This window comes from Etheostoma cragini, chromosome 4, assembly GCF_013103735.1.
Source record: "Etheostoma cragini isolate CJK2018 chromosome 4, CSU_Ecrag_1.0, whole genome shotgun sequence".
NCBI classification, from domain to species: domain Eukaryota; kingdom Metazoa; phylum Chordata; class Actinopteri; order Perciformes; family Percidae; genus Etheostoma; species Etheostoma cragini.
The window spans coordinates 21,269,001-21,286,804 of NC_048410.1; the positions used below are offsets into that span (position 1 = coordinate 21,269,001).

At 39.0% G+C, this 17,804-nt stretch overlaps 1 protein-coding gene across 3 annotated transcripts in view; it reads left to right on the forward strand.

The window, feature by feature from the left end:
- Window positions 1-17,804, forward strand: part of slc12a5a (solute carrier family 12 member 5a) — a 162,493-nt gene that overhangs the window by 118,373 nt on the left and 26,316 nt on the right. For all 3 annotated transcript variants that reach the window (XM_034870447.1, XM_034870448.1, XM_034870449.1), the window contains exon 4: window positions 9,927-10,073. In XM_034870447.1, coding sequence (XP_034726338.1) covers window positions 9,927-10,073 — 147 coding nt within the window. The remainder of the gene's footprint in view (window positions 1-9,926; window positions 10,074-17,804) is intronic.

The following is a 17,804-nucleotide window of genomic DNA, read 5'->3' on the forward strand; positions in this document are numbered from 1 at the left end:
CCTCCCCGACTCCTCTGCCCGCTTTCATTTTCCTTCCCCTGCAGCTAACCAAGGATGTGAATATATTAGCTAATAATATTAGCTTTCACCTTCCGTTTTTAACTCTTCTCTTCTCCAAACTCCAAACGTTGAGTAGAGAAAAGGCCCTCCCTTTGTTAGCCTCATCCATTTCAAGGTCAAAATAAGATTGTAGAGGCATGAGTCTGTATATTACCAAGTAATACTCCCATTCTCGGTGAAAGTACTCATGACAAAAACAATAATAATATATCAATAATATAAATGTATTGACGTTCAAATTATTGCACAAAAGAAACGTTTCAATTGTATAAAGGCCTTAGCCAGCCCATAATTTATTTAGCATAACCACGACCTTTACTTAAACTAAACATCACTGTGGTTTCCATGCACACATATATTGTAGAAAGCAAGACTTGTAAAAACAGTGGACAATAAGTTACACTACCGGTCAAAAGTTTGGGGTCACTCACAAATTTCCACTGGACTCCATTACAGACAGAATCCCAGCTGAGATCAGTTGCCTTGTTTTTTATAACCAGGGCAGCAGTTTCCAGATTACATTATGTGCTTACATAATTGCAAAAGGGTTGTTTAATGTTTTCTTAGTTAGTTTTTTAAAATAATATCAGATTAGTAAACAAAATGTGCCTTTGGAACATTGGATGAATGGTTGCTGATAAAGGGAAATGTAGATATTGCATTAAAGATCAGCCACCCACCCAGATCAGCTGGTATCATGTCTATAATTGAGTGAAATGTAAATTTGTAAGTGACCCCAAACTTTTGACCGGTAGTGTATATTTCAGATTCATCAGTCTAAGGTCAATGCAGTATTTGAAATTGCAAAGCCATAATTTTTCTTATCTTCCTATCATATTAACCATCAACACAATCTTTCTCTAGCCTTACCTTATGTCAGTCACATGTTGACCCAGCCATCACCACAACCTCGTTCCTAATAGGTGCTGCAACATTACAACGTCACATTTGCTGCTTTGAGAGAAAAGTAATTACTCTCACAACCGCAAGTGGTCGCGTGTGGATAAAAAAAAAAAAAAAAAAGAACAAATAATCAGTGCTGTTCTTTTACTGATAAAGGCAGCGTCAGAATGATGAATGCAATAACATTGTGTCTGGTTATTGCTCAGTGGATCATAAATAAAGTGCTCCTGGAGGAGAGAAGCAGAAAGAGAGAGAGAGAGAGAGAGAGAGAGAGAGAGAGAGAGAGAGAGAGGGGGTGTCCAGCCTGGTGAGAGGCTAGTGGTAAGTGGTAGGGCAGCAGGAGGCATTGGATCTGAAGTACGTGCTACGGCAGATGTATTGAAAGGTCCTGTTGTCTAACACACCTGAGCCATCCATTCGGTAGGTTCACTACACTTCCCAGGGGGGTCGGTGGGCAGCTGTTCCTTCCTAGTTCAGTGGTGCCACACTGGCCAACCTGTGGCACTGCAGCAGTCAGTGCTGCCTTTGCTCGCGGTGGCCTGTTCTCCGGGGAAATCATCACTCTGCTGGCTCCAAGCCCATTAAACAGTGTGTGTGTGTATGTGCGGTGCCTGTGAGAATGGATCTACCAGCAGACGCAGGACAGGACTGCAATCCTCGTCCACAAATGAAACACCAATTGAATGAAAATAGAAAAGCGCCACTTTCAATAAACATCCAGCCCTCCCTCTTCCCAACAGGGTCATTGATTCAATGCAGACACACGCATTTCATCTGTTTCAGGAGATTTCTCAATATAAAGTCATTAGAAGCATCCATTAGTTCACCAGATCTTTTTGTTTTGGTGGCTGTGTACCAAACCCACAGAGGTGTTTTATCATGTTCAGGTTCTCAGACTCCGTGTAAGCCCTCTCAGTTTCTATTATCTGCGTCTGTACGTCTTATGTAACACCCAGGATTTCTAGCAGTCACACACTGTTTTTCAAAGCCCGCCCATTGTTCAATGGGGATTATAATTTATCACTCAGCTGCCGCAGACACTCATACAGCGGCCCAACATACAAGGTCTGCTTAATTGTGGTTCTGCATTGTTTGGGGGAGCAGGTGGGGAAAAATGACATCTTGCAGTCTGGAGAGAGTTGTTGCGTATTTTGGTTACGTTACTCTCCGGTGGAGTGTTATGGGGCATAAACACCGTTGTGCTGTAATACTGTGTATTATTCATACACCTCTTAGGGCAGATGAGTAAAATCTGTAATCATTATTTTTGGTCGCTCTATGCTTTTAAACCTGCCTTCTTTTGAGTCCACAGATATGTATGAAAAACATCTCACTTCCTTTTTTACAGTACTGTTAAAGCCTTTTTTTCCAAGCTATTCTGCCAAGATGTTTTGTTTACAGTCTAACCTCAAAATGGTGTTTAAATTTACAAAGCCATACTTTTTTTCTTATCTATTTTTTGATAAAAAATCAAAATGTCATGGCTAGAACTATATCTGAAACTATTTTTATGTTTTGATCTGTTTGAAATGAAAACTGCAAATGATTCTGTTCTCATTAAAAGAGAATGCAAAATATGGTTTCACCTTTTTGACTTCAAATGCCACAAAACAAAGTCATTGTAGTTTTAGAAATCCTTTTTTTTATTAGAATCACCGGCCACCTTGAAAGGACTTACAGGGCCTTGTCTGCGGGTGTATGTAAATGTTCACAGGTTTCCCTTCTAATAACTTACCTGTTATTACAAACTGACCTCAGACCACTTTCTGCTGCAGCAGCACTTCTGGGTCTAACAACAAAGTGCTGATGGCAGGGTTACCTTTCTTCCTGCAACACCTGACTGCTAATGTACATTACACTTTAAGTCCCTGAAGAACCCGTCAATAGAAACTCAAGTCTATTTAATTACACTACTACTGGGTGGGACAGTCATGAAAAGAAAATCATTTGGAGGTGAAAAGATATAATATTGTGTTTGGAAATCATACATTTAGTCTTTTTTATCCTTATAGTTTGTGATGGTTTAAAACAAAAAATTAACAATATGCCCTGTCTTTCTGACAAGTGCAGACTTTATTTCTGGCATATGTCTTCTCTTGGGTTTTGTATTAATGAAGGAAACACTAGACAGTGAAACTGGACCCATGGCCGAAACAACGTCTTCACATGGTACAAATGTCAATTTATAGGTTGACGCCCATTCAGGATTTCAGTATTCATTAAAAACAAAATATATATATATTTATTAAGACTCTCAAAAGCAGATGAAAATCCTCTACCCGTCACGCTGAAGGGCACTCACAGTGAGTCCCAATCTTATTTGCATTAGCTTAGACAACAGACAAACTGTGCGACTCATTATCATATGGTGGCGGAGGTGACAGAGATGGACGAGGTTTGCACTCAGCTGCTCCCCACAGCAACCTGTGGAGGCCACAATGTGGATCTTTGATTAAAGCACAAGGAGGCTGAAAGTTTCGAGATTCCCTGCTGCAAGGATTAGGTTATAGAAGAGGCAAGGTTGTACTTAACATTTAGGCTCTACAGAGAAGAAACTATGCACACCTGACAAATGCAAGAAATGTGTAGCTGACTATAACATTGAAGACATCTACAGAATAATAGCAACACAGAACATTTCAGATCTTTATTGTTGCACACAATGAAATGATGTTTGCTGTAAAGCATCATAAAAGCAAACAAAAACACAATGAGACAATTATAGATATCAAACGGCATGTTAGAAGAGTAATGAAACAATAATAATAGGGATAATATAAAATTATTAACTGTCTGTGAAACTAAGGAAACATTGCGTCTTAAAGGGGAGGATGTCTAATTCCTTTAAAAGATGTTCTGGTTTTCAGAAGACAGATTTAGTTTCAACTAAAAAATGACTGATAAAGACCGCTGCTGCTCACCTGTGATTTTTCTTCCCACCTTGACAATGTTTCCCAGTCAATCATTATTTCCCACATTCAGATTGCCGTACTGACAAATAACTGAGAAGGTCAGAGCTGATTGTATGATGGATCTGTGAAATAACACCTATCACCTTTCAGTCAACATTAAAACATTCAACCTATACAGAAAATGTAGTCTTTGTTACCGTTTCTTGCATACCGCCTCAGCATTCACCGCAACGCTCAGTTTGTTGTTAAAGGTTCCCTGTGGAGTTTTTGACTATGAGGAGCACTATGGAGGAATGTTTTTCTCTGGGGGTCCCAGTGGTATTTTACCTCGTACATGCATAAGGGGCAAGGGTGGAAATTTACTTTTTTGTTTGCCTGCAACGGAAGCTGTCGGATTCCAAAATCTAGCCGCTACATTCTTTTTTTAACTGGCAATTGTATAACTGCATGTAAAAAAAAATAATACAACAAGATCTATAATACTCAATCAAGTTTGTTTTATAAGGTCTTGAAGAAAATACTGACATTCTCTTTTTCTTAGTAAATACACACTGTGTTTCCAGTAGGATTTACAGACTTTGGATCAGAATAAAATCAGTTTTACTACTGGGAGTCTGTTCAGCTTTACACAGCGCTACATTTTGCAATGTGCATCTCAGACCACATTTTTACTCAATATGACAGCTATTGCTGTGATTACTTAACATATTGCCAAAATATGAACAAGAATGTTGCCATCAATGGGCTTATTTGGTAGCTAAACACCGCTCCAGCACATAGATGGTACCTTAGTAACTTGAAGCAGGTGATTTAACAGTTTAACAGTTTAGAAAGAAAACTAATTCTGAGGGAACATTACTTCAATGTGATGTTGGTTTTGAGTGTTATGCATTCACACTAAGTAAACCTGATAAACATTTTAAACAGTAGCGGTATAGAAGGTCTCCTGCAGCGGGGGGTCAGAGGGGCCGCAGCGTTCGCTAACTTTAGCTTCTTTTTTCTCACCTTAGTTCTAAAAGGTCAATTTAGCAAACTCAGTGTCCATACCGCTAATTTCCAAGCTACAGTAGCTGTCATATTACCCGCGGTTTTCATGGCAGGTCGATTAATTACGACTTTATGAGAATTTAGTAATGGCGGACCGCCGATAATAAATATATGTTGCTGAAACAGTGGTATGCTACCTTTGTTTACCCTCCACCGTGGCTGGTAGGTTTAAATCACCCGCCTTTGGCGAGTGCTAATTTCCTTCCCTGATACGAGGACTCACACATGCAGGGTTTTACAGGGTGAATGCAAACGGAAACTTTCTTTACATAAAAACTCCACAGGGCACCTTTAAGTACAACTGTACACTGTGCAGTACTTTATTTCGCTCTTGACAGTTCTACTTCTTGTCCTTTAACGTTATGAGAAAGTGGAAGGAACGTTTTTCTAAAGACAATAAACCATGTCTCAACAGTAGTTTTTTTAATAGTGCATAGCTTGTTTAGATACTAAAATGAGGATATTATAATATAGTTTCTCTTTTATCACAGTGTTTCATTCTGGTGCACAATACATGTCAATGATAAGTTGCCTGCATGTCATGCTACTGTATGCAATGGTGGAAAGCAAGTAGATACATTTATTTCACTATTGTAGTTAAAGCTTAAAGGAATTCTAAGTAATAATAACAAAACTGTTGGCATGTCCACATGATAGAAGCTTTCCATGTTCCTACGTTTACACCACGCATTCACACTGATCTGGCTTTTCAGAGACCCTAAACCGGAGAATTTGGTTTTTTTTTTGGTTTTAAATCTTTGGGTTGTGTTGTATTCCCAACAGCTACAAACAGAGACCTTTAGAAATGATATTATCATTAGTTGGGTAGGCTGCTTAAATGTTTATCTTTTCTGTTTTGGGCTCCCAGACCCGGTGGGGAAGCAGCAGTATTTTATTGTTCAGTGTTAATTCACTTTACATCACCTTTGCTATCTCTTTTTCCCTCCCAGCCGCACTCATGAGCTACTTTCACTGACTCTCACCACTCGATCTCCTTCCTAGCTCGGCCACAGAAGCACTGACATCCCCCCACTCAAAGCACCTGCCTTTCTCACTCTAACTTAGGCTGCTCTTGCAACACTTTACCTTCAGTAACATTTGCCTTTCAGTTTGTTTTCACCTCATCATCATCTTACTTTTTACCATTGTTTTATATTCTCCAAAGTATTTCTGTATCCTCAACTTACATCTATTGTATGTATATGAACAGCTGAGTAGAGTCACACAGACTTCCAGCGTGTGTTTTCTGCCACCTTTGTCGTCTTGTACTGCGTGTTACTTGCAGTAACAGTTCCACCTCATCGTCGGCCCAAACAAAGAAGAAGAAATCTCTCGTCTTATTTCTTCGCCAGTGCAGTTTTTCCTCTAGTCTCTTCTGCAACTAAAAGCCACTACCATGACACTGACCTGGTACTATGAGTATATGTAATGCCAGTAGCAAAAAAAAATCAAAAGAAACTTTTACTTGTAATAATAATCTAATATAGTGTTTCTACACTGTTGTATTGCTACTCTTAGTTCAGTTAATTCTCGGAGTACTCCTCCACCCCTGACTGTATGCCACATTGGGTTAATGGACGTTCCCATTGTGGTGTGAAACAATATGTGATGCACTGTATGTGCACATAACACACATGATATAAGACATGTTCTGATAGGACATATGATGTGTAGTAATATCAGAAATCAGAAATACTATTGATTCCCAACTGGAAATTCTGTGTTACAGTTGCAAGAGTATATAAATATCAGAGTAGAAATATAAATAAAGAAATATAAGGAGTGTGGATATGTAGAATTGTATGATACAGTGATATAAGATATATGATACAATTTTATTATATGATATGATAAGATTCAACATGTTTATAAGCCATATATGCGTTTCTTCACAAGCAGATCAAGGGTTTCCAGTGTGATAAGCTTGCCAATTACAGTTCCGAGTGTGAGCTCTTCTTCTGTTGTTTATCTGAAGGAAATTAAAAAGATAATTATATTTGCAAGACCTGTTTGGACTTGCTCTCTCTCTCTCTCTTTCTCTCTCTCTGCTTCTCTCTCCTGCTATTGCTCTCTCTTTCCCTCTCTGCATTATTAATACTGAGAAGCAAGCCGCTCCAAACAAATCACATATTCTAGCGTCAGACACAGTATTTTTCATTTGATGTCAGCCACTTGTCAGGATGATTTGATTAAAAGTCTGGTTTATGAATTCAGCATCTGTCTCTTCAGCTGTCTCTTCCCAGAGCTGGACTGTTTGTTTTTTATCCTCCATCTTGTAGTGTAAATCCTGTTACAGCAATTTAATAACAACTTTTGAATAAATATATTAGTGACCATCACTGACAACCAAGATGTGTTCAAAAACTTTTGCAATGTTGGCGCTGAAGACAGAAGCTAAAAGATTACAGCCCGACTGCTACTGGACTTTGAGATCGATGTCGACTGGGATTTGAGACTTTAAAAAGTTTGTAAATTAAATATTGTTCAATTTTCCTTTTTTTTACATGAACACAGAATAAAAACATAATACCTTTTTTAATGTGGTTGCTAAAGAATTGTGACCACAAGCAAGACAACAAAAGCTTGTCAGTGTGAACAAACTATGAAAATGTTATACATTTCACAATACATTTAATAAAATTGCCGCAATATAACAGCAAAAAAACTCTGACAGTGTGCAGTATTAAAACCCAAAACAGGCACATACAGTGCCGTACAGTGCCATGAAAAGAAAAAGCAGTTATTACGGCGCATTTAGCTCATATACAGGACATAGTTGTATATGCTGCTGCTGTTGTTACTTAAATTGCTGGCTCTAAATTAGGATAGGACTGGCTGGGCCTGTTTTTAGATGTTTTGCATCATAACATCATGTTTTTCTGTGAGGTGAAAAGTTATTTGATTTAGGAATAACACCTCAGGTTTTTTAACCCATTTATTTGATGTGTGTGTATGTTGGATTTTTAATGCATCCATTTAAAGACACAACTAAAAATGTGTGATTAAGTAGTTCAACAGCATATAGGATCCCAGTCTAAAAAATATTATTTGGTAGACAGAACTAGCAAACAACTCCATTAAATAACACAGATTCACTAAACCTTCAAGTGTGTGTGTGTTTGTTTAATACAGCTTGTAATCCCTATTTTGAGATGGATTATTATCACCCATTTTGCTTTCAATCTGAGGAATATGCACCTGTTTTGTGACAAATCACTGCCGCGAAGTAGTGATGTGACAGTTCTGGATGTGATGTGAAGGTCTGCGCTCCCACTTGATGAAATAGGTCACGGCTGAATATTGGCATAATTACCTATCATTGGCCAAGCTGTCCTTGGGCAGAAAATTAATATTTCTCTATTATGTACAGGGTCAGCTGATGTGTCCTTCAGATTTAATACAGGCCATCACGTTGATGCAGATACACACACAAATACACACACACACAGGACAGATTCATACACAAAAAATAGGTACACACACACACATACACACATTAAGAACATCATAAAAACCTTCAGGAAAAGTAATCCCCTATTTATCAATCCAACGTAGAACACAATACATCTTCTGTCTTTGTGTCGGTAACTGCCTTCGATGGAACAGCCTTGAAACAGATGTCCGTGCTGTATAAGAACGTACAGAGCAGCTCTCTCTTCGTCCACTGATCCACACCAGGGACAGCACAGCAAAAAACCAGCCAGAACTAATCCACTGCAATAAAGGAGCCTGTAAAAAAGTAAAATAATAATCCATCCATCCATTGAACATATTGGTCCCCTGGCTGCCTCTTGATCTCCAAGTTTTCTTAGATTGTTAGACTCAAAGTAATTATTGTACTGGAATACGAAATCAACAAAGGGTTCACAGAAAGCAATGTGGGAAATCCTTAAATAAAACAAAACAAATAGAAGGTGCAATTGGGCGGATGAATTGAGCCTTTTAACTAATAACTAGCAAACATTACAGTTTAAAATGCATGTTAAGCTGCAACAGTTACAAGGAAGAGGAAAAGAAAGAAAGAGTTTGTTGACGCTGGCATAATGGAAAACATATCAACAATAAATAAAAAATAATCTGAGACAGTTATGTTGCAACAGCAGCTATTTCAACCTAAAGCACTATATTAGAATTACAAAGTGGGCCTTTGAAAGTCATAATCTGTCCTACGAGTACATTTCTGCTTGCCTTAATGGCAGTGTGACCATCTGTAGTGTGTTTTCTTTTGCACGTAACCCTCGGACAAAAAACAGACTAATTTGCCGTGTCTCAGCATGCACGGCTGCTATGTTGACTTCCAATAATTCACACAGACACCCAAAATGAAGCAGGAGTCATTCAGTGGGTCCTGCACACCTGGTGTGTCAGACTTATTGCAAATAAGGAAGAGATACTAAACATTTGACCTTCTGTAGTCTGAGATTCAAAAGTATACCATACACTGCCTTAACCCTTGAAAATCAGCACTTTTGTTGTTGCATTTTATCAATGTTTTTAACATTTTATTCCTTTTTTTCTCCCTTTTTTCAACACTTTTTGTCATCTTTTTTTACTTTTTACTTTTTTTACTTTTTTTACTAAACACCACGTAACACTAACTTATTAACTCTAGTTTTAGTAAGTTTTGGAATTGATGGTCAATAAACCTCAATTTTAGGAAATCATACCTAATGTTTGAGTTAGAAAAGCAGAAATTAGGAATTATTTTGACTAAAATTAGAGGAATAGATGTTGATGGATAATCACTGGCTCGAATATGTCAACTTTTACTCAATACTATTTCAAAACCACTTCAATTTGTTGAAATGCTATAAAATTAAATAAGACACCCCAAAATTCATGAAAGTAGAGAATTATACTTGCCGAAGAGCCTTGTGTGGAATCAATCATGTTATTTTGGGTAATTACATTTGGGTAGTTTAAAAGGAACGGTGATATAGGATTAACTTCAATGACAAGTTAAGAGTTTGTATAACAATAACTTCCTCTCTCGTCCTACTTCAGGCCCCCTCTCTCGGCACTCTGATGGGCGTCTACCTGCCCTGCATCCAGAACATCTTCGGAGTGATCCTCTTCCTCAGGATGACCTGGTTGGTGGGAATTGGAGGTGTCATTGGGACTTTCTTCATAGTCTTCATGTGCTGTACCACAGTGAGTGTTACCTACTTTTATTTTAGCCCTTCTATTGTAGCACACTAAGGGGTATGGGGGTTGTCTACCATTTATATCATGGCTCTCTCTTTAATATTGTATCTGTGGCTGGTCAAGGCCCTTGTATGCAAGCAGCATGTTTATGTGACTTTTGCATGAATGTGAAGAAGTACCTTGATTTATCATGTATTTAATTCACCACATTAGCCAGAAACTACATTACCATATGGTTATTGTGTCCATAAACAATCGCATAATTGTTTAACAAAACACCTTGCTATATCACAAAATGGTCAATATGAACATTGTTCACTTCTCTCCCACCTCCTCTGTGGAGTCCAGAAAATACCATAGTACAAAGCTTGCCTCCCTAATGATTATGTCCAGGCTCTTCCTGTCTGAAGCTGAGATTTAACTGCCCTGCAGACCAGTGCAAGGCGTCATAAATTCTCTTTAAGAGTCTCTAAATGCAGACTCTTAACATTAGTCTGCTCAGTAGGAAAGGTCAACTTTGACCCCTCTGTTAAGTTTGTTAGATTAGAATTTTTATTGGTCCATTCCTTTTCTACTCCCACTAAAGACCTAAATCTTGACAAAGTGGTCCCAATTATGTACTTTAATTTAATTTTGCTGAGTGATTTTAGCTGGGCATTATTGTTTTCAGCAAAACCTACTTAACAGAAGTAAATTGTGTATTTGTTTGGGACTACATTCAGCTGCTAGCGAGTATTTACAACAGCAGAATGCTGTATGTGGGATCGACTCGGAATTAACTTAAGTGACCCGTCCCATTTTCATGATAATGAAGGAACATGTCAATCAGAGCAACAGTGTGACTCAGTGATGTGTTTTTAAACTATGACAATACTGAAAATGCTTAAGATACGTATATATGTAAGAACAATTCATTGTAGGTTTTGGTCTTTTGATGGAATCTTACTTATCAAAAAAAATCAAACCTAAAAAAATCAAACCTCAAACTCACACACACACACACACACGCACACGCACGCACGCACACACACACACACACACACACACACACACACACACACACACACACACACACACACACACACACACACACACACACGCAGTCGTGTCTGGCTATCTTTGTGGGGACAGGTCATTGACATAATGCATTCCCTAGCCCCTTACCCTAACCTTAACCATCAAACCTAAATGCCTAACCTTAACCCTCACCCTCACCCTAACCCTAACCATAACCTAACTCTAACCCTACTCCTAAACCAAGTCTTATTCCTCAAAAAGCCCTTTAACGTTATGGGGACCAGCATTTTGTCCCCACAAAGCTGTCAGGTCCCCATAAGTATACTGGATTCACAGTGTTTGGTCCCCACAAATGTAGCTGAACCTGGCCCCCACACACACACACACACACACACACACACACACACACACACACACACACACACACACACACACACACATACATATATCTCAAATATCACAAGTGAAACATCCATACATCCACACATAAAATGGGAAAACATGCAATTTAACATTTTCTCAAATGCTCACATGCTAATAGGTGAATCACCACTCTGAAGTACAGCATCAGTCATCAATTTTCTACCTTTTCATTCTATAGATAATGTCCTTCATTACTGCCTGGCTGGTGGACAACCAGTAGTAGCACTGTAGCCTCTTGGCGTACACAATAACATACTGAGTTATATTGCCTTTGGGAAATAATAACTATTTTAACTTGCTAGTGGAAATAGTGGAAATATTGACCTTGCTCAAACCCAACAAAGCCCTAACAAAGAAACATTTCAAGGGAGAACGTTTTAAATTGTGTCTTAATTTAGCCTGTTTGATCACTCTGCCCATTTGTGTGAGTATAATGTTGCTGTAACTTCCACGGTCACATGCATAGGTATGAAGGCTATCTTCAAACATGTTTCCCTTTGAGAAATGCAAAAAAAAAGGCCAATGCCACACTTGCATTGCTCTACTTGTATTATTATAGACGCTGCGAATAAAAATCTGTAAAAAGAACTAAATGGATAATGATGGTCCCTGGTTCCCATTAATGTCAATGGCACGGACCGGTCATGTGTAAGCGTGACTTTGGTGTTGGGCTGACACCCAGTCGGGGCCTTGAGACTCAAACTACGAAACACATTGTCCCACAGGATCACCAGCGCTGCTGTCAGTGATCTGAGTGCCTGTGACAAACTGATTGTGTTTGACTTGTTCAATGTATTTAATTATCAGGGAACATATAATGAGCCTTCTCACCGGATGCCCACATCTTATCTCATCAAATGCATTGGTGGATGCATTTTACAACATCTAGTGTCAACGCTTTCTATCTGCAATAGGAAACATTACAGATTTTAAATTTTTGAATGTATAGTGCAACAAAACCTTGTAATGTGACGTATCGTACCGGGCAGTTTAATTTAAACTGTGCGGCCTATCAGACGTCAGCGATGTGTGTCGTTTGGTTTGCAGTGTGCATTGTGACAGGACTGTATATCGGCTTGTCTGTGTGTTTGTGCAGCCTAGATTCTCCTCTAGCAGAGTGTGTATTTATAGACCAGCCCCCTCAAATCCCAACCATAGCAAAGTTGCCTGCACAGACACACAGGCAATATGCTTCCCAATCATGTTTCACTGTGACAGTGTAGAGAGGGCTTTAAAACCGCGTTCTGGGGTAAAGCAGTATCTTTTTTCTTTTTTCTTTTGCTTGATGGTTGTACTCATTTAATATTGATATAACATGTAATTGTTGAGGAAATATTTCATTATTTATTAATTATATTTCATATTTCAATAGATAATTTCCTCTATAATATAGGCTAGATATTTATAAAAAAGTAAAATACGCTGCTTATTAGGTTCAAAAACTGATTTCGATGGGGCTCAGTGATATACTAAACATCAGAGATTTTTACAGAGCCAGAAATTGTGCAGTGTAAGTAAAAATGCTCTAAGATCAAAGCTAGTTCAGACTCGCTAACACAAACAAACGCAGATACTATACTACGCCTCATGCATTTAACCTCTTTAACATACATTCTGTTCCTCCTTCTTTTTCTCTCTCAATTTCTCTCACTATTTCTATCTTTTTCACACACACACACCTATTTCTTATCAGTCACACTGAGCTCATTGTACAGCCCTGGGGCGATAAGCCTGAGTGTGAACGGTGTGTGAGAAACCCCCACCGCTCTCCTCCTGAGCTCCTTACATAACACATAACCACCCAGCCCTCCAGGGTTGTGTGTGTGTGTGTGTGTGTGTGTGTGTGTGTGTACATACATGTACGCAGCGATCCCCACCTTAGTGATATCCAGAGAACTTGAAGTGGGGAGGAATTATGCATGCCGTGAAGCTGGATTAAATACAACATGACCCCATGTTTTATTCAAATGAATGCATGACATCAGCAAAAATTGGCAACTGTAGAACACTCGCATCATTATTCTTGCGTCACGCAACAATTCAACGAGCCGTCGACCAACACGCACGTTCTGGGAATCATAAAATAAGGAATGTGCCCTCGTGTGGAACAGCTGACACATTATATACCATTAACTAGAAAATTATACACCCAGCCATTTTAAAAGTCAGTGTATCTCCAAGCTCATGCATGCAAACATAGCGCTGTGTGTATGTGTGTATTTTTAGCCCAGATAATGAATGCAGACTTGACACCAAGCTAAAATGAGGTTTAATATTCTAGATGGAAAGTCATCTGTTGTTTGGCCTTCCTCATTACTTGCACGTCTCAAATCCAAATGCTGCGAGGGGAAGGGTGGTCTGCCCTCTGTGTCCTGACTCATTTAAATGCTAAGGATGCAACTCTTCCTTCATCTCTTTCATTTTTTGCACTCATCTCAATTCCTCCTATCTTTTTCTTTCCATTTTACTGTCTCATTATTTCCTCTCTCTTCTCCTCTCCCTCTCTTTTCACCCACCATCCAATTTTTTTCCTACTTTGCCACCACTCTCCTCCACCTCTCTCACACAGCTGCATCTTGTCCTCTTGTGCTCAGCCTCCATCCATCGATGTCAGTCTGAAAGGAAAAACTCACCTTCATCTCCTTCCCCTGACACTGTTGCCTTCTGCGATACCGTCCACAGGGATTTCAAGTTATAAACAGCTAACTGAAAAAAGACCTCTACTGTTCCATTGTCTGGGAATGGATGAAGTTGTACTTGACAAAACTATTGTGCATTTGTGTAATGAAGCATGGTAATGAAACACGCTCTCAGGGCAGCGCAGAAACTCCGTTCCTGTCAAAACCAATTTCCGCTCAAGTCTGGGGTTGACTAAAGGCCAAATCAGAGTTTGACTGTAGCTTTGGGAAGAAACAGACCTAAAGTGTCTTTTTCAGTCAGCGTCACGGGTATATCAGCAGTCTTTTCTTAAAAATGAAAATTAGCTTCTTCGCCAAATACATTCCTCAGGCTCAGACGTAATCAAGGCGGCTTAGCAATTACTTAAGTTTCGCTAGCATTCACATTGCCTGAGAAGGAAATTGTCCCTTTAGTCTAATATGTAGGCTGTCTCCTGTTGAACCTTGTGTGAACAAGACAGATGGCGAGGCAACATAAACTGAAGTTTTCTACTGGCAGGCTTGGAGGCCAGAGGGCTTGTGGGTGCATGTTGAGTTTGGACATACATGCGCCGACTCCTGGCTTCATAGAGGAAAATAGTGTTGGCAAACCAGAGTAGGGAATAGTCTTTATCGAAGAAACTCTCCATTACAGTTTCACATTACCTGCATTGCCTGCAAGTGGGATGATAAAACAGGCCAAAGGCTCTGGGTAAGTGGGAAATAATGCTCAACGTCCCGCTCACTACAGCAGACTGCAACAGCACTGCCGCCTTCATTGCCAGACATGAGGTTATCAGGTAAAGTAGTTGGGATTTTTGGCCATCCATCATCTAGTAACACTTTGCCAGACCCTCCACACGCTGTGGAGTGGGGGAGGGTCTGGCTAGTCCACACAGCATTCAGGGATGGGAGAAAAAACAATCACAATCACAGTCAAGGGCGGCACTAAGCTCCGCACAGAGCTGCTGTAAAATACTCATGCGAGAGAAAACTCAGATTTGACAGATAGTCTAGCTTGCTGTCTCAATTGACCATGCAGAGATCTGAGGAGCAGTCAACCGTAGTCCTCATAAATCCAACGGAAGGAAGCAGACAAAGGCGAAAATACATGCATCCGGACAAATTTCCTGCGGCACCGAAGCAATCCCTCGACTATCCATAATCTGACCAGGGAAGAAATAAAGGACAAAAAGCAGATGTTAGCTTTAAATTTTAGAGAATTTAATCTACCCATTAGTAAAAGTGAATTCACATTTACATCAAGTTAATTTACATTTGCAGCAAATTAGAGTGTGACCTTGTGAGATCAGGGCAAACTTTGCAGCACGGTCAGAGCGGTGCTCTGTGTTTGTGACAGCAGCTGATTGATGCCGTTTATTAATGTCTCTTTCTGCAGTGACACCCAGATGTGTCATGTGGAATCAAAGTAGGACACTTCTACCAGGAAAGATAAAGTGACAAAATAGAATTCAATTGCAAAACAAAAGCTAATCTGGTAGCTACATGTCAAGAAACTGACAGACCATCAGGAAATGGACAGAAGTTAAATAATCGGTCTCACCAGAGACAAGTGAGATTTGAAAGGTCAGTGGGGTTAATGGATCCTGTCTGGAGCTTGTCGTGGTCCAGACAGTCTTGTAGACTGTTAACATTGACAGAAAAAAGGATACATCTACAAATACGATGAAATCCATCAAAATTGATCTACAGAAAGGGATCAAGGGACATTTTGCTAAGCCCCTTAAGTTACTGTTGTCAAGCCTGTCAAGTTTTTCTTACACACATGCAGTTTACAATAAAAACGGAGGCAGAGTTACTGCTCAAATTTCTATGTGATTTTTTTACACAACGTGTTGTTAATTTCACACAGAGTTGGACCAAAGCAGGTTTCTCATTTCATGCAGACTAAACCAGCTGACTCATTTTGAAATTAGAAGCCTGTGAAAAGGCCTTAAATATGCACTTGAAGGCTACATAAGTTATTTTACTAAAAGACGGAAGCTGTCCCAGGCAAAAAGTCAGCATCCTCACCAGCTGGTGCTCAATATAAAAGACATTGAAATTAAGCTGCATCGTTTTTGTAATGCAGGGTGACGATAATGAGCTCTACACACAGCACTGTATGATAAGGAAAAAATGTAAAAGTAAATGTTGGGACATTGTCTTGTTTGAATAGTAACCAAAAAAATGAAGTTATCTCATGACGTACTTTCGAGGAATAGTTTACTACTATAGTAGTAAACCAGGTATGCTAACGCTGCAGTGTAGGTTGGAGGAGATAGACACATTGTTAAATCCATTCCTGACACTTCTGCTCCTATGGTTTTGATTATTAAAAGGCTGAAAAAAAAAAAATAAGAAACCACCCTTTCAAACTCAATGCACAATCACCATTCAGGGTCTTTATCAAATGGCTAATATATATATATTTGAAAGACAAATTCCACCCTTTTTGGTAAAATAAAAATATTTTTGCCTTATACTGAAATACATTTAATCCAGAGCCAAATAATACCTCTGATGTACATCGGCCCCTTTTTAATTGTACTAGTATGTCTAAATCGAATGCTTCCATTCCAACTGGTGAATGTCGTGTACAGTCATTTACATTTTTGTGGTGAATCTACGAGTCAAGTATGCAACGCACTACCTCTGTGCTGTTGCCCACATCAGATAAAACACTTAAACAATTACTGTCTTATCTGCTGTGGTGGGAGAAGAGATTGGGGCGTTATTATGTCCAGATTAGAGAGGAACAGAGCCCGGTCCCACTCATTGTTCACTCCTGATTGTCAGTCCACTGGGCCTCCAGGTGACACTAACCACATTACAGTCTTCACAGAGACGGACGTAATGATAGGCCAACATAACCGCCTGGGAATCACCAGACTTTTCTTTCATTATTAAGTCCCAGTCTTTCTTGCTGGTCGAAGATACCTTAATAAAAATTAATGTAGGAAATGTCGTGATTTAATCTTAAGGAATTTCAGTGCAAGAATACCACAACAGTGACCACTGGATGATATTACACAGTGTCGAGGAAAAAACGGTTATTATTCATTGTTATTGATAATTATGGTAATATAATAGTATACTTACATTTATGGATGAGGCACTTTTCAAAAACAAAGCACTTGGCATGAGAAAATCCAAAGTAAAACCCATTAAACCAGTGAATTCAGAAAGGGGATACCACATTTTTTAGGCTGATAGTGATAGTGATCGTTAGCTGGCAGCTTCCTTATGTTGAAATAACTTGTAGGGATATTTATATTTAAGAGTTTAAAAACTATTAACTTGTCGGCCGATAGTTGTATTTTTTAAATCAACATTTGAGTGTTTAAAAAAAATTGTGATGTGACATATACTGGCATGTTGTAAATTACCTAAATGTTATTTAAAGTCAACTAAACTGGAAACTAAAACATTCTTTAAACAACATTCGCAATGGAACAAAAAAGTATTGAAGTTGAGCTAAATTCAGGATTATTACATCAATACAACTTCTAAAAAAATCTGTAATATGCTGTACTTAAAGTCCCCCTTTCACCTATCATCTGCTCAAGTAGGAGAGCTTCTCTGTAATCATTTTTTTAAGTTTAAGACATGAACTGTACAAGTATGTACGGTATGATTT